Source organism: Cajanus cajan, chromosome 8, assembly GCF_000230855.2.
Source record: "Cajanus cajan strain Asha chromosome 8, NIPB_CcT2T_4, whole genome shotgun sequence".
Lineage (NCBI taxonomy): Eukaryota > Viridiplantae > Streptophyta > Magnoliopsida > Fabales > Fabaceae > Cajanus > Cajanus cajan.
The window spans coordinates 20,668,302-20,695,605 of record NC_138524.1 but is presented as its reverse complement, the minus strand read 5'-3'; the positions used below and the strand labels follow the sequence as shown (position 1 = coordinate 20,695,605).

General features: G+C 44.3%; 2 protein-coding genes across 2 annotated transcripts; both read left to right on the top strand.

Annotated features, from left to right (window-relative positions):
* The first annotated feature begins 20,405 nt into the window (after nucleotides 1–20,405).
* LOC145950309 (uncharacterized) lies at nucleotides 20,406–22,022 on the top strand. The gene has a single exon (XM_083061393.1). The coding sequence runs from the start codon at nucleotides 20,406–20,408 to the stop codon at nucleotides 22,020–22,022; it is 1,617 nt and encodes a 538-aa protein (XP_082917519.1).
* Nucleotides 22,023–23,081: 1,059 nt separating this feature from the next.
* On the top strand, nucleotides 23,082–25,658 carry LOC109818442 (transposon Tf1-107 polyprotein). The gene has a single exon (XM_083061392.1). The coding sequence runs from the start codon at nucleotides 23,082–23,084 to the stop codon at nucleotides 25,656–25,658; it is 2,577 nt and encodes an 858-aa protein (XP_082917518.1).
* The last annotated feature ends 1,646 nt before the right edge of the window (nucleotides 25,659–27,304 follow it).

Genomic DNA, 27,304 nt, shown 5'->3' with positions numbered 1-27,304 from the left:
ATTTCTAGAAACTTAATTCATTTTAGAATTTACTTAACATTTACATAATTTTTATTCAATTTTAAATTTATTTCAAATGAAACTTAATTAATACAATTTTCTAGATTTTTTTTTATATTTTTTCAAAAATTTATTAATTTTTGTGTGGATAAGGGACTAATATGAGTATATCCAATACTCAATAGGTATGAGGATGGAGATTAGTATAGGATATGGGAACATAGACAAAGACGAAGATACTGAAACTTGTACCTATCCTGCTTCATTGCCATCCCATGCCTCGAAGGGCTGGGCTAGCCAACCTACAAATAAGGTCAAGTTAGGCCTTAAAAAGAATGACCTAAATAGAATCAGACCATTTTGACCCGGTCTACTAAGCTAGACATGCCAAATGGGCTCAAGTTGGACTGACCTGCAAGCTTATAGATTGACCCGTTAAATTAATAAGTGGAATAATTTAAACTACTATTAATTGGTAATATATTATAAAATAATAGAATAAAAATAAAATTGTTCCGGCCAAAGGGTGGACTAGGGTTTTTTCCTAGATCGTGCCTTAGAGCCAGAGCATTCAAAAGTGTAATCTGCCTTCTCAACTCTAGAGTTTTTTCTTTTATAGTTTCTTGTTTACGAGCTTTATGGGCCCCGAGAGTGTAGGGATTTCCTTAACCGTTTTGATCTGGCTAATATTTGGTGAGGGACAGTGGGACCTTGCCCTTGCTATCGGGTAGTCCCTGTATGCGAGAGTTGTGTCGGCCCCCGACCGACCATACCCGTACTGAGGGTACAGTCGGGTATTGGCCGAGTTGGTTCTTGTAAGCGGAAGGAATCGGAAATATACCGACCAGGTTAAGTAGAGAAACCAAGTCGAATAATAACCGAACCACTCTTAGAGGGGTGATCGGCGAGAGCTACAATCGGCCTGGCATATCGGCGAGAGCTACAGTCAGCCTGGCATATCGGCGAGAGCTACAGTCGGCCTGGCATATCGGTGAGAGCTACAGTCGGCCTGACATATTGGCGAGAGCTACAGTCGGCCTGACATATCGGCGAGAGCTACAGTCGGCCTGGCATATCGGTGAGAGCTACAGTCGGCCTGACATACGTAGTAGGCAGGTCGGAATCCGACCTGGATCGTACACTAGCCCTCCAGCGCTGAGCCTATAAGGCGGAAGGGCTTTGCTAGACAAGGGGTCGGCTTAGCCATGGCCGACATGTCCCTCGTGGAGGCCCCTAGTCGGATTTCGTCCTGGACCGTACATTAGCCCTCCAGCCTTGAGCGTGCAAGGCGAGAAGGCTTATCCTCAGCCGATACATACAGTCAGATTCTTGTTGAGCACACTTTTATGGCTAAGGCAAGGGACAGACCAAGAAGATTCACAGACTCGTTATCTCAATTCGTGGCTCCTCGGGCTCTGGTAGGGGATGTGAGAAAATTCACCCAGTTAAAAAGCTTCAAATGGAGTAGTTGGTTAACTATCCGACTCAGTCACCTTGGGTCACCGAAATACCGACTCGAAATTCACCAAAATCAAGTCGCCTAATTTTCGACTATAAATGATGAGAATTTTTTTTTGTTACAATGAAATTTGACAATCCGATCGGCGAAATACCAACTCACAAAATGAGTGGAAAATTTTCCGAGTTAAAATGAATCCAACTAATAGCCCCCATGCCCACCATTCCGAGAGTGAAATAAAAAGATGTTCTTCTAGCTAAGATGTGGCGTTTTTGGTCGAGGTGTGGGACATGATAAGCCTACGGGTCAGACAAATGCCGATCTCCCTAGAATGATTTAGTATTTTGGGTGTTCTCTGATGAGTTTTGCTTCCCCCTAGTTCGGATTTTTACGGAGCGATCATGAATTTGTGTCTTCGAGTTATTTATACTCGCCCAGTCGGATTTTTACCGATCAATCACGAGTTTGGTCTTTGAGTTATTTATACTCGCCCAGTCGGATTTTTACCGATCAATTACGAGTTTGGTCTTCAAGCTATTTATACTCACCTAGTCGGATTTTTACCGATCAATCACGAGTTTGGTCTTCGAATTATTTATACTCGCCTAGTCGGATTTTTACCGATCAATCACGAGTTTGGTCTTCGAGTTATTTATACTCGCCCAGTAGGATTTTTCCCGATCAATCACGAGTTTGGTCTTCGAGTTATTTATACTCGCCGAGTCGGATTTTTACTGATCAATCACGAGTTTGGTCTTCGAGTTATTTATACTCGCCCAGTCAGATTTTTCCCGATCAATCACGAGTTTGGTCTTCGAGTTATTTATACTCGCCCAGTCAGATTTTTACCGATCAATCACGAGTTTGGTCTTCGAGTTATTTATACTCGCCTAGTCGGATTTTTACCGATCAATCACGAGTTTGGTCTTCGAATTATTTATACTCGCCCAGTCGGATTTTTACCGATCAATCACGAGTTTGGTCTTCGAGTTATTTATACTCGCCCAGTCGGACTTTTACCGATCAATTACGAGTTTGTCTTCGAGTTATTTATACTCGCCCAGCCGGATTTTTACCGATTGTAGACACCCAATTTTGTCCGGGGGTATACAAACAAGGACATGGACCTCTGTTATGAAGGGAAGGAGCTCCCGAAGCATGCCAACAAGAAGACATGACCTTAAAGGGCCCAAAAGCACAAGTTGAGCTTTTTATTGGCCCGGAACGGACCGTTCCAAAATCGAAACGGACCGTTCCAAGGTCCAGAACGGGCCGTTCTAGATTTGGAACGGGCCGTTCCAAGTCATTTAAAGGGGCCAAAAATCCCAAATTGGAACGGGCCGTTCCAAAATCGGAACGGACCGTTCCAAACTCATCCAAAAAGGGTTAAAAGGTTAACTGGAACGGGGCTGGAACGGGCCGTTCCTAAATCTGGAACGGGCCGTTCCAAGGCCGTTCCAGACCAAATCATGTGGGCTTAATTTGGCCCCCAGAACGGGCAGTTCTGAAATCAGAACGGGCCGTTCTGGTTCCCCGGAACGGGCCGTTCTGGTTCCCCGGAACGGGCCGTTCCGGTTTTAGAACGGGCCGTTCCAGGATCCAAATTAACCCACAACGGCCATATCCAGAACGACCGTTCCGATTTTGGAACGGGCCGTTCTGGACCCCCTTCTTGAAGTCTATAAATAGACAGCTGGGGCTCATTTCTCCGGACTCCGAAATTTCGTCCAGACTTCCTATAGCTCGAAATTTCTCTCTTTTTCTCTCTTCCCCTCTCTTTTGTATTTCTTGAGATTTTGTGAGGCATTGTAGTGTGAAGGGTTGCCACAAAGCACCTTTTTTGAAGATTCAATAGAGCTCATTCAAGAGGTATTTCAGTCAATTTTCTTCTCTTTATTTTATTTCTTATCTTTAATAAATATTGTTTATAATAAAAGTAATCATGTAGATATTTTAGGATTAATTGTATAATTTAATTTTTAAGCATGTAAATAATTATTAATAAAAGGGATCTAATATTTAATTTATTATTTCTTATTACATTAACTTCATCATAGGGTACCGATTTAGGGCGCTGTAGGGGTGCTTAATACCTTCCCTACACGTAACCGACCCCCGAACCCAATTCTGGTTATCAAAGCCATTATTGGACTTTTAAAAACCTTTTCTTTTTCCAATGTTTTGAGTAAAACATTGGTGGCGACTCCATGAACTCATTTTTCAAAACCATTAATTAAGGATTAGTCTGGTGTCCGGGCATTCCTTAATTGATGAGACTTTTAAAAGGATGTCTAAACCATTAGTCGCGAGATCGAAAATTTTCGGGTTGCGACAGATGGCGACTCTGCTGGGGACGTTTTAAGAGGGTCAGGCCCATTTAATTGATGAAGTTAATAAAATAAAAATAATAATTTAAATATTTTTCCCTTTACTTTGTTTGCTTTATTTGTTTGGCTTTAATATTTATTTGCCTGTTTAAATTCAGCATTTGTTTGAAATAAAAATTGTACACAATCCTTTGCACACAACAGTTCCCCCTACACCCGGGGGCATGAGGGTAATAAACATAGGGAGTGGTTGACGTACGACCGGCCCAAGTTTGGCCTTGGAGCCTGCGAGCCTTGTCGAAAATCACACTCAAGGTGATAACCGGTTACTCTAGCCCAAAATATTGTGACAGACCTTAGAGTTTGCCAGGTGACGGCGACAGAGATACTGGGTCCCTATAATGGGGGCACCTTGGGGGCCTTAAGACCAAAGTGAGGATAATTAGAACCGCCCTATACAATGCACTTTTGTTGCAGGGACCACAGACCAAGGATTTAAACGTGGTTGTTCGCGGGTGTACATTTGTTTGAGCATATGTGTGTTGCATTTGTTTGTGGTTATTTATTTCAAATGGATAAGAATTACAAACAAATAGATATTAATAAAAAAAATATGATAAAAAATTTAACTCCCTTCTATATACCCAAACCTCAAAGCATCATATAGGATAGTTTATTTCAAAAAAACAAAAACAAAAAAATATAGCAAAAAAAAATCATGCATCATAACCCTTAGTCAAAAACATGATAAAATTTAGGTAGAAAACAAATATCATGCATCTTTTAATTTAGCATATACATTCATTAGAAATGGAAGACACATAGTATGCAAAGATTTTTTAGAAAGGAGAACATTCTAAAGTACAAGAATCGTGTGCCTTTATACTAAGGAGTCCTACTAGACTTTGAACTCTCGTCATCCTTTTAAAAGAAGGCAAAGTCTACATCTTCTCAGACTTCTTCCAATCTAGAAAGATGTCATTTCTCAATTCAAATAGGAGATTATTTGAAATTTCGAAAAGGAGGCACGCAAAAAAAAAAAAAAAAGGAAATTGAAGCAAAAAAAAAAAACAAAAAAAAAAAAGAATTTGCTTCAAAAGAACATAGTTTGATAATAAGCACCCTTACACCTCCAATTCATTATCAAATCACTCCAAACTGCATCTTTCTTCTCTAACTCATCAAACTCGTCAATAAAGATGAAATTTTGGCAATCACCAAAATAGTGGGGAACTCGAAGATCCTATTGACGGTTACTTCTGATGGGAATAACAAGAAGAGAATCTGAGAAGAAACGAAGATTAATTGCAAATCAATGAACGAGCAAACATGTCTATAGGGATATCATTCAAGCATGAGCTTCTGTAGCCTGCAACAATATCATCAAAGTGCACCAAAAGATCTTGTACAAAGAATGTTCTCTAAACAAACACATCAATGAGAATGATATTTGTTGAATTTCTCAATCATCTTTGCATCCTATTTTGCACTTCATATAGATAATATGTCTTCCTTGTAAATAATAAATAAGAATAAAAAAGGAAACCGAACTTGTGCATGTTAATCAAATAATGAGATCATTGGTAATCAAGTGCAAACTCGATACATCAAATTGAAAGCACTTAAAAACCAGTAATTGTGCAAGAAGACTGGGGGGCATAACACGCCCAAATTGAGGATTCACACACCGAGAGTTCCCCATGCAGAAATGACAACTGTTGGGATAGGAAGAATGATCAAGAATGGATGAATCCTTGCTTTTAGGGAATCACAACAAAACTCAATTGAAGAATAAAGACATTGCAGGGCGAAAACCCGCTAGGATGAAAACCCGTAAAGGGCGTCCTAGGCAAAAATTAGGGTAAAGAAAAAAGAATCAAAATCCCGATAGGATACGTCCTATGCAAAAGTTAGGGATACATAAAAAATAGTAATGCCTGCTTGAGTTGAAAACCGAAAGGAGGCTTGAGTATTCCCTTTAGAAAGCAAGAATTCATAAAGGTTTCACTCCGAAGTCGAAACACCCACATTCAAGCAAGTGGGAATGCATTCATAATGTAGTTCAACCAATCGTCAACCATGCTAGGGGGCAACCTCGGTTAATCTCTCTATGTATGAATCACGAACTCGGGGCATGTCCGGGCCTCCGAGCTTTGCTAAAGGGGCACGTGTAAATTGGAAGTACTGTTTTAAATGCCATAACATTCTTTCATTTCTCTTCTCCCTTTAAAATATTCACTCTAGGCCTCATCCATCAACCCTTAATAAACAAAATATATTTGCGACAAAGATGTTACTCGATAATAGCATGGAAAGGATAACAAAAGAACAATCAAAAATCCAAACATGACTAGGGTTCAATAAAAATAAAGTCGTCCCACACAAATGCTGCGAAAAAGAAGGCCCGGCAGGAAACCCACTAAGGGGGCTACGCAAAAGTTAGGGCAAGATCTGCTAGGCAACCCACAAGCAAAATTGGGTAACCCAGGCAAAAGAAAAGATCAAAAGAAAAATGTCCGCTAGGAAACACATCTCAAGTGACCTAGGCAAAAGTTAGGATGTTAAAGCAGCAACCTGAGTTGAAAACCGAAAGGCAGCTCAGGGGGATCATCTAAACAAAACGCAACCCCGAGTCATCACTCCACTTTCCAAAAAGGCTAAAACACAATGATAGCTTCTTTGAAACAAATATGCCTTGTTTAATAGCCATAAACACTAAAGCCCACCTTGGCCAGCCATTCTTCTAAAAACCCCTTTTGAAAAAAAAATCCCTTCTAACAATCTTTTGAAAAAAATACAAACATCCCTTCTTTCTTTTCTCTTGACCCTTATGGCATTAAAATGGTACCAAAAATATACACGGAGAATGCACAGTGAATACTCACAAAGGAAAGATCGAGACGTCCCCGAACGGAGTTGGGAGACGCTTGACTAGACATTGATAAATGAGGAGCCACTGGAACCTCGTGTTCAAAAGCACATATCCCAACAATGATCATAAACGACATGAATGAAAAAGAATCGTCAACATTAACCTTAACACGTACAAGTTAATTTCCTGACATAAAAATAATGAATTGCATCTTTAGGAACAAACACATGAGCATAAACTGCATCGCATGCATATGAGTTAGGGGCATATGGAAGGGCGTTACACAAAAGTAAAAAAAAAACCATTCTTGCCTTGCATTTTCATTGCATCCATGCATCCATGCATTCTACTTGTTATGGGTCAGAAGGAGTCATCAGGACAAAGCACTTGTAAAAGCTCAAAAGCCAAGCATGATTCGAAGCAGTGACAAACAACAACCCCAAGTGATTCTATGTGTCTACTAAGCAAAGACATATCAACAGTGGAATTGAATGGAATCGACCAAGCAAGCAAGTCTATAAGCATGAAGAGGCCATCACGCCTTACTCCTCAACCAAATGAAGGATGATTTAAGAGAATGCCAAGACCAGGAATGACTTCCTAACCAAAGCCAGGAGTGGCTTCATAAATAATACTCACCAATAAAGATAGAGCAAATAACATCATGGGAATGGAGCCCTCCACCAATGATGACAATAAAGAGCAAAAGCAACAACATGAGAAAAAGGCAAGCTTCGTACATGTTGAAAAAGCCGAAGCATTTAAGAAAATAGCGGAAAAAGGCAAGCTTCGTACATGTTAAAAAGCCGAAGCATTTAGAAAAATAGAAGAAAAAGGCAAGTTTCAAACATGAAAAAAGCCGAAGCTAAACAAATATAAAAATCAGAAAAAACCTACCATAAGCAGATGCCTGGAGAGGCATTACAATACTCACATTGACAAAAACAATGCCAAACTCTTACCAACCTACCACAACGCCTGGAGAGGCATCACAATACTCACATGGCAGGGGGCAACATCGAAATCCGTGTCATTAATCTACTTCTCCGCCCACCAACACAGGGGCACATCAAACATCTCCTGCCCATCAACCTGGGGGCAGTTTTCCATCTCACAACACCAACAAGAAGACATCAAGTACAAGAACAAAATGGGTTACCTGACCTTAGTGGAAGGGTTGCTAGATCCCCAAAACTAGTACAAATTGGGTTACCTGACCTTAGCGAAAGGGTTGCTAGATCCCCAAAACTATTACAAAGTGGGTTACCTGACCTTAGTGAAAGGGTTGCTAGATCCCCAAAACTAGTACAAATTGGGTTACCTGACCTTAGTGAAAGGGTTGCTAGATCCCCAAAACTAGTACAAAGTGGGTTACCTGACCTTAGTGAAAGGGTTGCTAGATCCCCAAAACTAGTACAAAGTGGGTTACCTGACCTTAGCGAAAGGGTTACTAGATCCCCAAAACTAGTACAAAGTGGGTTACCTGACCTTAGCGAAAGGGTTACTAGATCCCCAAAACTAGTACAAAGTGGGTTACCTAACCTTAGTGAAAGGGTTGCTAGATCCCCAAAACTAGTACAAGATCGAAGAGGGTTACCTAACCTCAGAATGGAAGGAGCTACACATTATCAAAGGGAAACAACGTAGGAGCATCACGCAAAGAGACGAAGAGAAGACCCGGACGAAATGTCTACGTCTTTCCTTGCCTTTGGAAAAGTAACACATTACTATTCCAAAGGACAAGTAAAGAGGGGCAGCTGTAGACACCCAATTTCGTCCGGGGGTATACAAACAAGGACATGGACCTCTGTTATGAAGGGAAGGAGCTCCCGAAGCATGCCAACAAGAAGACAGGACCTTAAAGGGCCCAAAAGCACAAGTTGAGTTTTTTATTGGCCCAGAACGGACCGTTCCAAAATCGGAACGGACCGTTCCAAGGTCCAGAACGGGCCGTTCTAGATTTGGAACGGGCCGTTCTAGATTTGGAACAGGCCGTTCCAAGTCATTTAAAGGGGCCAAAAAACCCAAATTGGAACGGGCCGTTCCAAACTCATCCAAAAAGGGTTAAAAGGTTAACTAGAACGGGGCTGGAACGGGCCGTTCCTAAATCTGGAACGGGCCGTTCCAGACCAAATCATGTGGGCTTAATTTGGCCCCCAGAACGGGCCGTTCTGAAATCAGAACGGGCCGTTCTGGTTCCCCGGAACGGGCCGTTCCGGTTTCAGAACGGGTCGTTCTAGGGTCCAAATTAACCCACAACGGCCATATCCAGAACGGCCGTTCCGATTTTGGAACGGGCCGTTCTGGACCCCCTTCCTGAAGTCTATAAATAGACAGCTCGGGCTCATTTATCTGGACTCCAAAATTTCGTCCAGACTTCCTATAGCTCGAAATTTCTCTCTTTTTCTCTCTTCCCCTCTCTTTTGTATTTCTTGAGATTTTGTGAGGCATTGTAGTGTGAAGGGTTTCCACAAAGCACCTTTTTTGAAGATTCAATAGAGCTCATTCAAGAGGTATTTCAGTCAATTTTCTTCTCTTTATTTTATTTCTTATCTTTAATAAATATTGTTTATAATAAAAGTAATCATGTAGATATTTTAGGATTAATTGTATAATTTAATTTTTAAGCATGTAAATAATTATTAATAAAAGGGATCTAATATTTAATTTATTATTTCTTATTACGTTAACTTCATCATAGGGTACCGGTTTAGGGCGCTGTAGGGGTGCTTAATACCTTCCCTACACGTAACCGACCCCCGAACCCAATTCTGGTTATCAAAGCCATTATTGGACTTTTAAAAACCTTTTCTTTTTCCAATGTTTTGAGTAAAACATTGGTGGCGACTCCATGAACTCATTTTTCAAAACCATTAATTAAGGATTAGTCTGGTATCCGGGCATTCCTTAATTGATGAGACTTTTAAAAGGATGTCTAAACCATTAGTCGCGAGATCGGAAATTTTTGGGTTGCGACAGATGGCGACTCTATTGGGGACGTTTTAAGAGGGTCAGGCCCATTTAATTGATGAAGTTAATAAAATAAAAATAATAATTTAAATATTTTTCCCCTTTACTTTGTTTGCTTTATTTGTTTGGCTTTAATATTTATTTGCCTGTTTAAATTCAGCATTTGTTTGAAATAAAAATTGTACACAATCCTTTGCACACAATAGTTCCCCCTACACCCGGGGGCATGAGGGTAATAAACACAGGGAGTGGTCGGCCCAAGTTTGGCCTTGGAGCCTGCGAGCCTTGTCGAAAATCACACTCAAGGTGATAACCGGTTACTCTAACCCAAAATACTGCTGTCGCCACCCGCCGAAACGGACCTTGGCAATCGCGACGATGGTCGGACTCGTTTTAATGTTTTGAAAAGTGGTGGATTGTTAGAACGACTTATTCTCAAACTGAGACCTTGTCGAACTAACAATTTTATTAAAATGGTTCACCAATCCATATTAATCCCAAGCGGGACCCTCTATGGATTAGTGGTTTTCGCAAAAGGTAGGGTTCTTGGAGTCGCCACCAATATTTTACTCAAAACATTGGAAAAAGATTTAAGGCAATTGATTTTATAAATCAACTTTGGCCATTACAACCAGAGTTGGGTAAGGGAGTCGGTTACGTGTGGGGAAGGTGTTAGCACCCCCACAGCGCCCCATTAGGGTTCCCTATGACGGATTATTTATTAAATAATAGCGCAAAATTACTAAATTACCCCTATTTATTATAAGCGATTGTAAATTAAATATCTACATGATGATAAATTTAAATATGCAACAATCAGAAAGCGGTAAAAGAAGGGATTTTTAGAAAAGAAACCTCTTGAAGCGTGCTTTTTATATATCAATGAAGTCTAGGAGGCTTTTTGGCACTCCCTCCCTCTACAAGCTCGCTCGCTCCTTCCTAAAAAATAATTTTTGACTATGGAAATCCAAAAGATTTCCCTTCGACTAAGTTCGAATCTCCAAGCTAAATGCTCGGAATTCCAGAACTTCGTCGGATCGACTCCCAGAGAGATTTCTAGGGCAGAACACTGCTCAAAAACCCCAGAATACTCAAGGAGGGAGTCAAAACTGTGTGGAAAAGTGTGGAATGACGTCCAAATGACGTCCTATTTATAGGGATGAGGCGCAGTACGGCCCCTGGGTTCAATACGGCCCGTATTGAGTTTTTGTACTTCAATACGGCCGTATTGAATTCAGTACGGCCGTATTGAAATACAGAAACTTCAATACGGCCGTATTGGTTTCAGTACGGCCGTATTGTAGTACAAAATGTGCAGTACGGCCGTACTGAACTCCAAGGAGGCCGTATTGAGCTCCAAACCTCCCACTTTCTTATTTTTGGCTACTCTAAGACCTCTAAACCTACAGATAGTCATCCTATGGTCTTCTGGGAGTCCTTCTGGCTGACTTTCCTTTGATCTTTGAGAGTCTTCGAGTCTTATTTCCGACCCGGACAATTTTAGGGGTCTACAGCTGCCCCCCTTTACTTAGTCGGACGGCCTTTTGGTGTACCGGCTGACAAGTAAAGGAGTTGACCCAATTGTCCGGGTGATGTGCCATCCTTCTGACTTGTAGCGTCTTCCGGTGGAAAATTGTTGAGTAGCCTCTCCAGGTTGAGTATTAGTCGTCGCCTCTCCAGGCTCATGCATACCTCAGTGTTTCTGACAACCTCGGTAGCTGAGTACCGCCTCTCCAGGCCCTGCCTCTCAACATTCGGCAGTTGAGTATCGCCTCTCCAGGCCCTGCCTCTCAACATGAGTCAGTTGAGTATCGCCTCTCCAGGCCCTGCCTCTCAACATGAGGCAGTTGAGTTTTCCCTCTCCAGGTTTTGCCTCTCAACATGAGGCAGTTGAGTATCGCCTCTCCAGGGTTTGCCTCTCAACATGAGGCAGTTGAGTTTTCCCTCTCCAGGTTTTGCCTCTCAACATGAGGCAGTTGAGTATCGCCTCTCCAGGGTTTGCCTCTCAACATGAGGCAGTTGAGTATCGCCTCTCCAGGCCCTGCCTCTCAACATGAGGCAGTTGAGTATCGCCTCTCCAGGCCCTGCCTCTCAACATGAGTCAGTTGAGTATCGCCTCTCCAGGTCCTGCCTCTCAACATGAGGCAATTGAGTATCGCCTCTCCAGGCCCTGCCTCTCAACATGAGGCAGTTGAGTATCGCCTCTCCAGGGTTTTGCCTCTCAACATGGGCAGCTGAGTTTACCCTCTCCAGGGTTTTGCCTCTCAACATGGGCAGCTGAGTTTGCCCTCTCCAGGGTTTTGCCTCTCAACATGGGCAGCTGAGTTTACCCTCTCCAGGGTTTTGCCTCTCAACATGGGCAGCTGAGTTTGCCCTCTCCAGGGTTTTGCCTCTCAACATGGGCAGCTGAGTTTACCCTCTCCAGGGTTTTGCCTCTCAACATGGGCAGCTGAGTTTGCCCTCTCCAGGGTTTTGCCTCTCAACATGGGCAGCTGAGTTTGCCCTCTCCAGGGTTTTGCCTCTCAACATGGGCAGCTGAGTTTGCCCTCTCCAGGGTTTTGAGATAAGTTTGTCTCCACAGTCCACGATGCTGCTTCGACGATTGTTTTTGATTTTTGTGCCACTGAGGGCTGGATAACGCAGGGATCCGTCTAGGGGATGTGTAGTTACTCATAGGTTCTTGTGTCCCAACTTTCCATTGCGTAGTTGGTACCCATTGAGGAATTTCTGTTTCCTTGGGGTGTAGACACGAAGATGCTCTTTCTGATGTGAGCGATGCCTTATGATTGGCTGACGTCCTTTCGACGTAAGTGGAGTATCCCGGTTGTCCTTATTCGGGTGTCTCTTTTGATTTTCTGATTTTTGTAGCCTCTGTGTAGGCTGTTATCCGCTGGGGGATTCTGTCGTTCAATTCTTGACTGGCCTCTTCTGTTAGGCAAATCATCTTGATGTTCGGTGTTTGGCTGGATGCCGAATTCCGCTTGGGGAATATTTATTGATATTTTTTTATTTTTCTCCTTTTGTAGGGGTGCCTCTTGAGTAGGCGACTGGGGATTTGGGGATCTTATGTATCCTAGAGTATTATTTAGGAAGCCTCTGCAGGCTTAGCCTCACTCAGCGCTTGAGTCAGAGAGCTATCTTCCACTGAGGAAGTTTCAAGTCCTTTGACTGAATATTTTGCTTGGATGATCGCGCTTCCATTGGGGATTTTGACGATCTTGCTTTGATAGCTCTCGCTGGGGATTTGTTCCATGAGCTTAAGCTGAGGTTTCTCTGGGGAGTATTATTTCTGCGAGCCTCTCCAGGCTCAGTTATTCTGAGAGAGTATTATTTCGGCGAGCCTCTCCAGGCTCAATTATTCTAAGAGGGAGAATTGTTTTGGCAAGCCTCTCCAGGCTCAATTATTCTGAGAGAGTATTATTTCGGCGAGCCTCTCCAGGCTCAGTTATTCTGAGAGAGTATTATTTCGGCAAGCCTCTCCAGGCTCAGTTATTCTGAGAGAGTATTATTTCGGCAAGCCTCTCCAGGCTCAGTTATTCTGTATGAGTATTATTTCGGCAAGCCTCTCCAGGCTCAGTTATTCTGAGAGAGTATTATTTCGGCAAGCCTCTCCAGGCTCAATTATTCTGTACAATTTGTTGGGTTTTCTGTATTTTGCCTTTTTTGTTGATTTTTGGCTTTTTCTGTATTTTTGCCTTTTTTGTCGATTTTTTGGCTTTTTCTGTATTTTTGCCTTTTTGTCGTTTTTTGGCCTTTTCTGTTGACTGTTGTCATACACAAGCAATTTTTCTATTTTTCTATTTTATGCAATTGCCTCATGATAAGGTCTTTGAATGTGCAACTAATGTGTGTGTGATGCACAAATGCAAGTTTGATTATTTTATTAATGCTCTTTTTTTTTTTTAAATGAATGGCTCTCCCTATCCTCCTTTTCTTGGAGGAATTTCTGTCGTCGACGTGAGGGAATATCTTTGTGAGCCTTTTTCACAGGAGATTACGGATTTTATAGGAACCCCTCCAATTTTCTTTATTGACTGATTATTAAAGGAATTTCGTACAATTTTTATGAAATACCAATTTTAGAGGCATAATCACATGGTCAAGAGAGAAGAGAAAATGAATAGATATTTTATTGATATTCACAAGTGTTTTTACAGAAAGATATACAGAAGGAATTTCTGAAGAATGGCTGGCCAGGGTAGGCTATATACATTGGGCTTAACAATTATATCTGTAATTGTTGCTCTTTACATTCCCCTAGTTGCTTCGGGTGAGATGCCTGAGCCAGGAGTGTAGATGCTACAAGATGCTTGCTTCTAGAAGATAATCACTTGAGCCGCCTTTCGGTTTTCGATTCAAGTGATCGTTGCTTGCTTTGTTTTTGTATCTTATTCTTTTGCCCCTAATTTTTGCCTAGGACATATCCTAGCGGGGATAAATTCGCCTTTGTTTTGCCTAGTACCCTTGTACTGGCGGGCTTTTTATTTTGCCCTAACTTTTGCCTAGGACGCCCTTTTTGGGTTTTCATCCTAGTGTGCAGTTTTTATTTCAAACAATTGCGTAAAATTAAACATACAACATTTATTTAAAGCCAAATAGATAAAACATATTATCATACAAGCGAGGGGTAATGAAGTAATTTTAAACTATTATTTTAGAAATAATCCATCACTAAATGGGACTGACTCTCGAGGCTTCCCCAGTGGAGTCGCCATCTGTCGCCACCCGCCGAAACGGACCTTGGCAATCGCGACGATGGTCGGACTCGTTTTAATGTTTTGAAAAGTGGTGGATTGTTAGAACGACTTATTCTCAAACTGAGACCTTGTCGAACTAACAATTTTATTAAAATGGTTCACCAATCCATATTAATCCCAAGCGGGACCCTCTATGGATTAGTGGTTTTCGCAAAAGGTAGGGTTCTTGGAGTCGCCACCAATATTTTACTCAAAACATTGAAAAAAGATTTAAGGCAATTGATTTTATAAATCAACTTTGGCCATTACAACCAGAGTTCGGTAAGGGAGTCGGTTACGTGTGGGGAAGGTGTTAGCACCCCCACAGCGCCCCATTAGGGTTCCCTATGACGGATTATTTATTAAATAATAGCGCAAAATTACTAAATTACACCTATTTATTATAAGCGATTGTAAATTAAATATCTACATGATGATAAATTTAAATATGCAACAATCAGAAAGCGGTAAAAGAAGGGATTTTTAGAAAAGAAACCTCTTGAAGCGTGCTTTTTATATATCAATGAAGTCTAGGAGGCTTTTTGGCACTCCCTCCCTCTACAAGCTCGCTCGCTCCTTCCTAAAAAATAATTTTTGACTATGGAAATCCAAAAGATTTCCCTTCGACTAAGTTCGAATCTCCAAGCTAAATGCTCGGAATTCCAGAACTTCGTCGGATCGACTCCCAGAGAGATTTCTAGGGCAGAACACTGCTCAAAAACCCTAGAATACTCAAGGAGGGAGTCAAAACTGTGTGGAAAAGTGTGGAATGACGTCCAAATGACGTCCTATTTATAGGGATGAGGCGCAGTACGGCCCCTGGGTTCAATACGGCCCGTATTGAGTTTTTGTACTTCAATACGGCCGTATTGAATTCAGTACCGCCGTATTGAAATACAGAAACTTCAATACGGCCGTATTGGTTTCAGTACGGCCGTATTGTAGTACAAAATGTGCAGTACGGCCGTACTGAACTCCAAGGAGGCCGTATTGAGCTCCAAACCTCCCACTTTCTTATTTTTGGCTACTCTAAGACCTCTAAACCTACAGATAATCATCCTATGGTCTTCTGGGAGTCCTTCTGGCTGACTTTCCTTTGATCTTTGAGAGTCTTCGAGTCTTATTTTTGGGACAATTTTAGGGGTCTATGTAACAGCCCAAGCAACCCGCATGAGGATATTGTCCGCTTTGGCCCACGGCCTCACGGCTTTGTTCTCGGGAATGGCCAACACCACCCCAAAACGCGTCCTCCAAGGGTAAGGTATCCACACCCATATATATGGCATGCTTCGTTCACCTTACTAGCCGATGTGGGACTTCACAATCCACCCCCCCTCGGGGAGCCCAGCGCCCTCGCTGGCACACCTGCCCGGGTCCCGGCTCTGATACCAAATGTAACAGCCCAAGCAACCCGCATGAGGATATTGTCCGCTTTGGCCCACGGCCTCACGGCTTTGTTCTCGGGAATGGCCAACACCACCCCAAAACGCGTCCTCCAAGGGTAAGGTATCCACACCCATATATATGGCATGCTTCGTTCACCTTACTAGCCGATGTGGGACTTCACAGTCTACAGCTGCGACAGACCTTAGAGTTTGCCAGGTGACGGCGACAGAGATACTGGGTCCCTATAATGGGGGCACCTTGGGGGCCTTAAGAACAAAGTGAGGATAATTAGAACCGCCCTATACAATGCACTTTTCTTGCAGGGACCACAGACCAAGGATTTAAACGTGGTTGTTCGCGGGTGTAGGGGTGCTTAATACCTTCTCTACACGTAACCGACCCCCGAACCCAATTCTGGTTATCAAAGCCATTATTGGACTTTTAAAAACTTTTTCTTTTTCCAATGTTTTGAGTAAAACATTGGTGGCGACTCCATGAACTCATTTTTCAAAACCATTAATTAAGGATTAGTCTAGTGTCCGGGCATTCCTTAATTGATGAGACTTTTAAAAGGATGTCTAAACCATTAGTCGCGAGATCAGAAATTTTCGGGTTGCGACACCGATCAATCACGAGTTTGGTCTTCGAGTTATTTATACTCGCCCAGTCAGATTTTTACCGACCAATCACGAGTTTAGTCTTTGAGTTATTTATACTCGCCCAGTCAGATTTTTACCGATCAATCGCGAGTTTGTCTTCGAGTTATTTATACTTGCCTAGCCGGACTTTTGCCGACAATCACGAGTTTGTGGTGCCTTCAAAATAACACATGTTAGAAATCATATAAGATAAATAAGGGATGATGTTTATTAGGATTCAGGAATTATTGGTTTCCGATGCCTCATTAAAAACCTTCTCAGCAAAAAACCTTTTCACATTTTTATATGGAATAAAAATCTCTTGGGACGAACCCAGCATCTCGGCTTTCAGCTGCCCTTTTGTTGATTTGTCCCTCCTCCGTCTTGATGTGACTCAGGGCGAAAACTCTCACCTCCGACATTGTTTGACAACTCGCTTTCTCTAGCGCGATGTCGAAAGCTCCAGACCTTAAGCCCTTCTAGAACGCGATGACTGCCATCCTTTCATCCAAGGACGCTATCCTCAAGGCGACCTCATTGAACCTTTGCAGAAAGTCCTTCAACGACTCCTCCCGCTGCTGTTTGAGATCGAACAAGTCCGACGTGATCGGTGGTTTCTTCTTGTTAGCGGCGAACTGTGTCATGAAGAGCCGACTAAAGACATCAAAGTCGGTGATTGATCGGTCAAGGAGACCACTAAACCAATCTAGTGCTGCTTTTTTGAGTGTACCCACGAATAGTTTGCAGCGGACTTCCATACTTCCTCCACAAATCAACATTTGAGCGCGGAAATTCGTCAAGTGCTGACTGGGATCCTGAGTTCCATCAAAAGGTTCGACTTGGGGAATCCGATGATCCCTCGGGATGGTCTCGGCCTCTATGGCCTCTGAAAAAGGTCAAAAATCCCTGGGGACTTCCATCATGACATCTTCCTCCACCGTCCTGGCGTTGGCCGTTATCATAGCTTGCATCTCGTCCGCCCGCCTCCTAATCTCCTCGTTTTCTCGTTGAATAGCCTCCTCTCTCTCCCTGGATCGCGCATTCTCCTCCCTCAATCCGTTGATCAATGCCATCATCTCCTCCATGGTAGGGTGTTGTGAGTCGTTGGATGTGCCGCCTCTCGCCATGGTAAAGTGCGGGTTCTCTTGTGTTACTTGGGGCGTAGGAAAAGTTTCACCGTAGCCCCACGGTGGGCGCCAAAATGTTCCGGCCAAAGGGTGGACTAGGGTTTTTCCTAGATCGTGCCTTAGAGCCAGAGCATTCAAAAGTGTAATCTTCCTTCTCAACTCTAGGGTTTTTTCTTTTATAGTTTCTTGTTTTCGGGCTTTATGGGCCCCGAGAATGTAGGGATTTCCTTAACCGTTTTGATCTGACTAATATTTGGTGAGGGACAGTGGGACCTTGCCCTTGCTATCGGGTAGTCCCTGTATGCGAGAGTTGTGTCAGCCCCCGATCGACCATACCCGTACTGAGGGTACAGTCGGGTATTGGCCGAGTTGGTTCTTGTAAGCGGAAGGAATCGGAAATATACCGACCAGGTTAAGTAGAGAAACCAAGTTGAATAATAACCGAACCACTCTTAGAGGGGTGATCGGCGAGAGCTACAGTCGACCTGGCATATCAGCGAGAGCTACAGTCGGCCTGGCATATCGGCGAGAGCTACAGTCGGCCTGGCATATCGGCGAGAGCTACAGTCGGCCTGACATATCGGCGAGAGCTACAGTCAGCCTGGCATATTGGCGAGAGATACAGTCGGCCTGACATATCGGTGAGAGCTACAGTCGGCCTGGCATATCGGTGAGAGCTACAGTCGGCCTGGCATATCGGCGAGAGCTACAGTCGGCCTGGCATATCGGTGAGAGCTACAGTCGGCCTGACATATGTAGTAGGCAGGTCGGAATCCGACCTGGACCGTACAAAAATATAATAATAGTAATAGTTTTTCATTCTTTTGTGTTTGCTTACAAAGTTGTGGTTATAAGTTTAAGTTAAGATTAGCCACTGTGAGAGTTTCATCACTCCCATTGCTCCCTTGATAGTTTAAACCTGTGATCCTTCATCCCTTTTATGGCTTGTGTTATGTGGATAGAGAATTGTGAATTAAATTTTGGTTTGTTGTTGCTTTATTGCTTGGTGTTGTTTTGTTAGATATTATTGTTGCTTGTAAACTGGACTAATAATTATGTTGGTCTGTTGCTTTATAACTCATTGTGAAAACTGTAAACTGAATGAGTAAACTTGTTTAATTTTGAATATTACAGTCATGAATGTTTATGACATTTTTAATAGCATGGAGAATGATTTAGATACAATGAAACTCCACCTAGCACAAAAAAAGAGCTTACTAATCTTTTTGTTACTACTATTGGTAATAAAAGTAAGAGTAGGGTTATTAATAATTAAAACCAAGATACTCAAATGGCTAAAGTATATAGTATTAATTAATCAAGTTATAATTTTTGTTTTCTTTTATTGTAAAAGAATATATTTAATTTTCTTAAATGTATTTTTTTTAATTAGGCTAATTCGATTCGATAACCTTATTTGAACCACAATAATAACCTCAAGAAAATATAGATTAGACTTATTTAACCTAAAATAGGTCCATGTAGGTCAAGATAGGTTAAACCCAACCTATTTAACACCTCTAATAATCAGTGATTTATTTTTATTAGTTTTTGACTTTGATATGTACATTGGTTAACAATTGCATGAGATTGAGTCATGCATAACAAAAATACAATTCATAAACATTTATCCAGTTACGAGGCAAAATGCTATAAAATACCAACTTATATGATGTAAAAAAACAGGAACACTAAAAAACTAGCCGCTGTCAAGTAGCTGTACAGAGTCAAACATTTGTTCCACAGAAACTTACAAATATTTGTAAGGGTTTCACTCTTGTTACATCTTAAATAAAAAATAGAGACATGCTTAGTTAATTATGCATAAACAAAAAGTACCAACAGTCAATGCCTATAAAGCTATTCTGCAACCTTAGTGCTTCTCTTTGTCATAGATATTGTACTAGGAGGAACCCCTTAGGTCACGCAATAGGCCGAAAGGGGTGCCCGAGCCGACGAAAACACACCAATCGGCACCCCTTCGGTCAGGCAATAGGCCGAAAGGGGTGCCCGAGCTGACAAAAACACACCACCCCTTCGGCTGGAGGATGGGTCGAACACACCCTCTCGACCAAAGGGGGTACCCAGGACTCCCTTACCACTAGGAGAACACCCATCAAAACCTCTCGGTATTAAGCTGGGCCGAACACCTCCTCGGCCTTGACCTAAGCCGAACACCTCTTCGGCCTTGGAGGAGGCCGAACACCCTTTCGGCCTCATGCCTAGCCGAGGACTTCAACAAAGAGCAGATCACAAGCAACACTGCCATCAAGGATGAGTCAAACACCTCCTCGGCCTTGACCTAAGCCGAACACCTCCTCAGCATTGACCTAGGCCGAACACCTTTTTGGCCTTGGGGAAGGCCGAACACCCTTTCGGCCGAGGACTTCAACAAAGAGCAGATCACAAATGACACGTGGCAAGTTAGATACTTATTATGCGCTAATTACCATGCCAGATTAAGAGGAGATTAAGGCTAACTCAAGTGTTACCCATCTCCCAAGACTGAAGGCCCATCAGGCCCAATTGTGTCACTATAAATACACAGGTGATGTGACATAAAAAGGTACGTTATTATCCAATATAAAAGCACTTATTGCTCTATACCGAATACTTACTTGATCGTTGGAGTGCCTTTGCAGGTACCCTCCCCACCTCTCGGGGACAGTATTCGGTCGGCACGAAGACTCAGAAGACCAAGAAGGAAGAACGACAAGAGGAGTGTTTTTACGCAGAAACATTTTGGCGCCCACCGTGGGGCCGAAACCAAAACGGTTCTCGACCTTGAAGCAAGATGGTAACTACAAGAAGTCAACAGGAGAACGCAACCGATTACCCTTTCGGGATGCCCCGAGGCACCCCCATACGGCAAACTAATCAGAACGACGGAATGGAAGAATCGTACGTGGACCGGTCTCAACAGCCTAATCCATCTTCAGCCATCAGACAACTGAAGGCTGAAATGATGGAACTCAGGAGGCTCAGAGAAAAGGACGCCCATGAATTATCGGCCCTGAGAAGAGAGAACGCCGAGCTCAGAAGCGATAATCGGACGTGGCACCCCTCACACGATACACAAAATCAGTCAACCCGGGATCAGGGTGAATCCTCGGGATGGTACAAGGAAGTTAATGTTCCTCGGCCATCGGGTGGACCAACTACAATGGCACAAGATCAACAACGACGACAGGGAAGGACGCCATTCACACCAGACATTGCCGGGGCCCGTTTGCTCGACAACTGGAAAAACTTGGCCCTGGAGAAGTATGATGGAACCACCGACCCCGAAGAGCATCTCGACGCTTTCGTCACCCAGGTCGGCCTATATACGGATGAGGATGCAATTCTCTGCAAAGTCTTTCCCACCTCGCTGAAAGGACCGACGCTTAACTGGTTTACTAGACTCCCACCTGGGTCGGTAGACTCGTTCATGTCCCTGTCCTCTTGTTTTGTGATACAGTTTGCCACGAGTCAGCCACATCAGCTCACATCCATCGCGTTAGTCAATATACGCCAAGAGAAGAAAGAACCTTTGAGAGCTCTCATGGAGAGGTTCAGAAAAATGATGTTGTCTATCCGGAACCTAGACCCGGCCGTAGCAATGCATCACCTAACCACGGAGCTGCGACCCGGGCCTTTTGTCAATAGCTTGTGCAAGAAGCCACCCCGAGACCTGGACGACTTGCGGCAGAGAGCCACCAAATACATGCAGATGGAGGAACTGGCCGAGTTTCGCAACCAAAATCGACCCGACCAATTTCTCGCTAAAAGAGACAATGACAAGGAGCCTCCCAAGTCTCGTCCTCGAGAAGCAACTAGTCATGAGAAGAACAATAATAGAGGTCCAAGGTATATGCAATATACGTCGCTCAACACCAGCAGGGCCAAGGTGTTGGAGCAAGCTCTAGCCACGGAAGTATTGGCTGTTCCTCGAAGAGCTATGACACCTCCTCATGCCGACAAGACTAAAGCATGTCAATTCCATCGGAATAGAGGACACACTACGGAGGAGTGCTCCGCCCTTCGGGATCACATCGAGGATCTCATCAAAGCAGGCCACCTTCAAAACTTTACCCGGTCGACAGACAACAGAAGGAACGACTACCATCCTGATAGAAGGGAGTATAGAAGGGAGAATCAGGACCGAGCGCCTCCGCGGAAACGATCTCGTGAACGCAGCCGGTCCCAAGAAAGGAACCAACAGCGGCACCGAGATCAACCTAGACGAATAATCAACACCATCGCTGGAGGATTCGTGGGCGGTGGAAGTTCATCCTCGGCCCGCAGGAGACATCTGAGGGCAATCAAGTCGGTTAACGCCATTGGCCGAGTAGCCCCAATTCATATGCCCCCCATTACATTTACTAATAAGGACTTTCAAGGTGTTGACCCCGTGCAAGATGACCCCATGGTCATCAGCGTGGAAATCAACAACTGCTTAGTAAAGAAAACCCTTGTTGACCAGGGGAGCTCGGCGGATATCCTATACTGGAAAACATTCGAGTAGCTCGGCATCCCTGAATAAGAGCTGACGCCTTATGATGAGCCCTTGGTAGGATTTTCGAGCGAACGAGTAGACACTCGAGGGACAATAGATTTGTACACTTACTTTGGAGAAGAACAGTATAGAAGAAGGATCAAGGTACGTTATGTGGTGGTGCATGCAAACACATTGTACAACACCTTACTAGGGCGACCCTCCCTGAACAAGCTCCGAGCCATCGTCTCCACTCCCCACTTGGCTATGAAGTTTCCTTCGGAGGAGGGTACGATCATTACTCTGCACGCCGATCAAAAAACTGCCCGCGAATGCTACTTCGCTAGCCTGAAGGTGCCTCCCACCCCGAAACCAAGACGAGACGTCAACGTCATCGGCGACGTCAATCGAAGATCGATGGAAGGCTTGGAGCTTGATCCAAGATTGGAGGACGAGGATATGGTCGAACCCATAGAAACAACGATTCCTTTCCAACTCGGAAAAAGTGAGGAGCAGGTCACTTATTTGAGCTCCCAATTGTCTGAGACGGAAGCAAAAGACATTAGGCAAGTCCTACAGAAGTACTCGGACCTTTTCGCCTGGACGGCAGCTGATATGCCGGGCATAGATCCAGATTTCCACTGTCATCGGCTCTCGGTGTTCCGCGACGCCAAACCAATTGCCCAGAAGAAAAGAAAAATGGGTGAAGACAGAACCCGAGCAGTGAAGGAAGAAACGATGAAGTTACTTCAGGTAGGATTTATAAGGGAAGTGAAGTATTCCACCTGGTTGGCAAACGTCGTTATGGTCAAGAAATCAAATGGTAAGTGGAGGATGTGCATCGATTACACAGATTTGAACAAGGCATGCCCAAAGGACGCTTACCCACTACCTCACATCGATGCGCTGGTGGACGGAGCGGCCGGCCACAAAAGGTTAAGTTTCCTTGACGCGTACTCGGGGTATAATCAATTACCCATGTACCCGCCGGACGAAGAAAAAATGGCATTCATCACCGACTCGACAAATTTCTGTTACAAGGTAATGCCCTTCGGCCTGAGGAATGCCGGTGCCACCTACTAGAGACTCATGGACAAGATCTTCCGACACCAAATAGGAACCTGCCTAGAAGTTTATGTGGATGATATGGTAATCAAATCCAATTCGTCCAGTGACCACTTAAAAGACCTCAGCACCATTTTTGATGAAGTTAGACAACACCACATGCGGTTGAACCCGGCAAAATGCACCTTCGGGGTAGCCGGCAGAAAATTCTTGGGGTTCATGTTGTCGAAAAGGGGTATAGAAGCCAACCCCGACAAGTGCCAAGCTATCATCAGTATGAAAAGCCCTCATAACATAAAAGAAGTGCAGCGGTTGGCCGGACGAATCGCTTCCTTAGCTCGTTTCCTGCCATGCATGGCGGAAAAATCAAGACCTATAATGTCCTTGCTGAAAAAGGCCACCAAATTCCAATGGACCGAAGAATGTGAGTGGGCTTTTCAGAACTTTAAGACAATGCTCACAACCCCACCATTGTTGACCAAACCGGACCCTGGTCTTGACATGATAGTGTACATATCAGTATCAGACAAGGCCATCAGTACCGTCTTGGTGCAAGAAAAAATAGAACAGACGCCGGTGTACTTCGTCAGTCGAGCGCTTCAAGACACCGAGATGAGGTATCAACATCTCGAAAAGACAGTCCTTGCCCTTGTATATACCGCCAGGCGTCTTCGGCACTACTTTCAGAGTCATCGGGTGCTTGTCCGAACAGATAGCCCCATAACTAAGGTCCTGCGCAAGCCGGAACTGGCAGGACGAATGGTGGCCTGGTCTATAGAGCTGTCTCAGTTCGACATTCGTTTTGAACCAAGAGGGCTCGTCAAAGCACAAAGCATGGCCGATTTCGTAAACGAATTCACGCCACAAATACCCCTCGAATCCCCCCTCTGGACTTTACACGTAGACGGGTCATCAAACCAACGAGGCAGTGGCGCCGGCATTATTTTGGAAGGCCCTGGCCAGGTAGTAATCGAACAATCCTTGCGATTCGGCTTCAAAAAGTCCAACAACCAGGCCGAGTACGAAGCCCTTTTGGCAGGCCTGAGGTTGGCCCAGGACCTAGGCGTTACCAAAATACAATGTTGGAGTGATTCACAGGTGGTGACAGGCCAAGTTAACGGTACTTTCCAAATCAAGGAACCAACACTGTTATTATACTTCCACGCTTTCCAGAAGCTGAAGGACGACTTTGAAGATGTCCAAGTTAAACACACGCCCCGGGAGCTCAACACGAGAGCCGATCAGTTGGCTAAGCTAGCCAGTAGCAAGAAAATCAGTCATTTGCACAGCATGATGCAACAAGAACTACACAAGCCCAACATCACCCAAGCCGAATGTTTGCAGGTTCAGCAGGGAACACCCAATTGGATGACCGGGATAGTCGAGAATCTCACAACCGGATCATTACCCACTAATCCCTTGGAGGCAAAAAAGATGAAAACTGTGGCGGCCCGATACACCCTAATTGTCGGGGAACTGTACAAGAGGGGGATGTCGACACCATTATTGAAATGTTTGGCACCGGAACAAGCACAATACGTGGTCAGGGAAATCCACGAAGGCATATGTGGAACTCACTTGGGCGGCCGAACCCTTGCCACCAAAGTCATCCGAGCCGGATACTATTGGCCAACCCTACTGACGGATTGTGTCAATTTTGTTCAACAATGCAAGCCTTGTCAGCAACACGGACCCCTGACGCATCAACCACCCGAGGAATTGCATTCTATTACCACTCCCTGGCCGTTTTCTATCTGGGTCATGGACATATTAGGGCCGTTCCCACCAGCAAAAGGCCAAGTTAAGTTCCTCCTTGTAGCCATTGATCATTTCACTAAGTGGATCGAAGCAGAAGCAGTGGCCACCATCACGGCCAACAACATACAGAAATTCTTCTGGAAGAACGTCATCACACGTTTCGGAATTCCCTATGCTTTGATCACTGATAATGGTTTGCAATTTACCGACTGCCGTTTCAACGAGTTTCTGGCCGGACTAGGGATCAAGCACAAGATGACGTCGGTGGAACATCCCCAGACAAATGGGCAAGCCGAAGCAGCAAACAAGGTCATCCTCAAAGAGCTGAAACGACGACTCGGGCAAGCTAAAGGAACATGGCCCGACTGTTTGCCCGAACTCTTATGGGCCTATCGTTGTACCCCACAGAGCTCAACTAGAGAAACCCCTTTTCGGTTAACCTACGGCACGGATGCCATGATTCCAGTGGAAGTAGGTGAACCTTCCTTGAGACGAACAATATTCGATGAACGAACCAACGGGGAAGCACTAAACGTCGAACTCGATCTGGTGGAAGAAGCACGCGACCAAGCCCTTATCAACATGGAGGCCTGCCAAACCAGGTTAGTCAGGAAGCACCAAACTAAGGTCAAGCCCCGCGAATTTCAACCCGGTGACTTAGTCTGGCGAGTTACGGGAGAAGCACGAAGGGACAAAGCTCAAGGAAAGTTGGCACCCAATTGGGACGGCCCCTATCGTATATTGCACAACCTGCAAAACGGAGCGTACAAACTCGAAGAACTCACGGGGAAGGTTATACCCCGAACATGGAATGCTACACACCTGAAGCACTACTTTAGCTAGTCATTCTTATGTAATTTTTTTCGGAGTACTCTTTTCCTTTCTCAGGTTTTTTCCTCTTGTAAGAATGTGGAAGAGGTTTTACTGGCGAAAGGTTTTTAATGAGGCTCCACATCAATGAAACAAGCTTTTTTCAGGAATCTTTTATCTGATCAGTTTTATCACAAGTCAAAACACTTAACTCCCTCCCGAGCACTATTGCTCGGCCAAGGATGGACAAATAAATCCCTCCCGAGACATCCTCTCGGCCAAGGTAGAATCAAACAATCCCTCCCGAGACATCCTCTCGGCCAAGGTTGAATATAATGAGCCCTCCCGAGACATCCTCTCGGCCAAGGTTGAATATAATAAGCCCTCCCGAGACATCCTCTCGGCCAAGGTTGAGCGTAATAATCCCTCCCGAGGCATCCTCTCGGCCAAGGTTGAGCGTAATGATCCCTCCCGAGACATCCTCTCGGCCAAGGTTGAGCGAAATAATCCCTCTCGAGACATCCTCTCGGCCAAAGTTGAACATAATAAATCCCTCCCGAGACATCCTCTCGGCCAAGGTTGAACATAATAATTCCTCCCGAGATGTCCTCTCGGCCAAGGTTGAATGAACTATTCCCTCCCAAGCACATTAGCTCGGCCAAGGACGAATAAGTCAATCCCCCGCGAACTCAATCGATCAAAGAACAACACCCCGAGCATTCTTCACCTGCCAAAGTCGAACAAAATTACAAGACTATCTCGGCTAGAGAAGAAAACTTGGCCTTTTTCCAAGTACCTACTATTTGGTTAACGGGGAGCAAAGTTTACTTCCCGAGAAACCCCCTCAACCGAAGTCAAACTACAGTATCTCACCTGAGTACCCCTTCACTCGGCCAAGGTCGAACAAAGTTACTTTGCCCACCAAAAAGGAAATTCCAGCCCTATCGGCCAAAAGAAAACAAGTCATTCTCCAACATAAGTCCGAAACAATTCGCGCGATAAACATAGATCGTCTACTTAAAGAGCAAAAACATAAGAGTCCAAATAGGAAAGAAGTAGATTCATTGAAGTCAAAACGGCACTATCGGCCGGAGGGTACAAACAAGTATGGCTCATTCGGCCCAAAAGAATCAAAAAGAAAGCCAAAAATACCCTATTCCTATACATCATTAACAAAACAGATGTATCACTCAATAAACACCTCAGTCAGCATGAGTGGTCTCCTCGGTCTCCTCGTCATCATTCACAGTCGTACCAGGATCTTCCATGGGAGCCGACCGAGGTGGGGCCGCCTCATCTGGCTCAATGTTGTCGGGGGCATCATTAAAGTCTAGATACGCCCCCTGGAAGAAGTCCTTGCTAAGTTCGAAGGAAAAGTCTGGGGGAAAAGTGCCGAAGTGGGTCGCTTGCCGAGCACAATGCCAAAACCCTTCCTCGTGCTCCTTGATAATTTTTCCCTCAACTTCGGCCCGGAAAGTAGCCATGGCAGCCCCGGCCTCGGCCTTTACTTGTTGTTCCCGAGCCGTAAGTTCCTGCACCTCTTGGACCCTCATCCGTTTGGCGTCTTCCGCCGCAAGCGCCCGGCCTTCCATCTCAGCATAAGCCTCTCTTAACCGAGCCACCTCGGCCTCCAACGACAACTTCTCACTAGAGGTTTCCTCATGCGCCTCGACGGACTA

Excerpts from the sequence above, each read along its gene's own strand:
- LOC145950309 (XM_083061393.1), top strand. The coding sequence starts at position 20,406 with ATGGAAGAATCGTACGTGGACCGGTCTCAACAGCCTAATCCATCTTCA.
- LOC109818442 (XM_083061392.1), top strand. The coding sequence starts at position 23,082 with ATGGACAAGATCTTCCGACACCAAATAGGAACCTGCCTAGAAGTTTAT.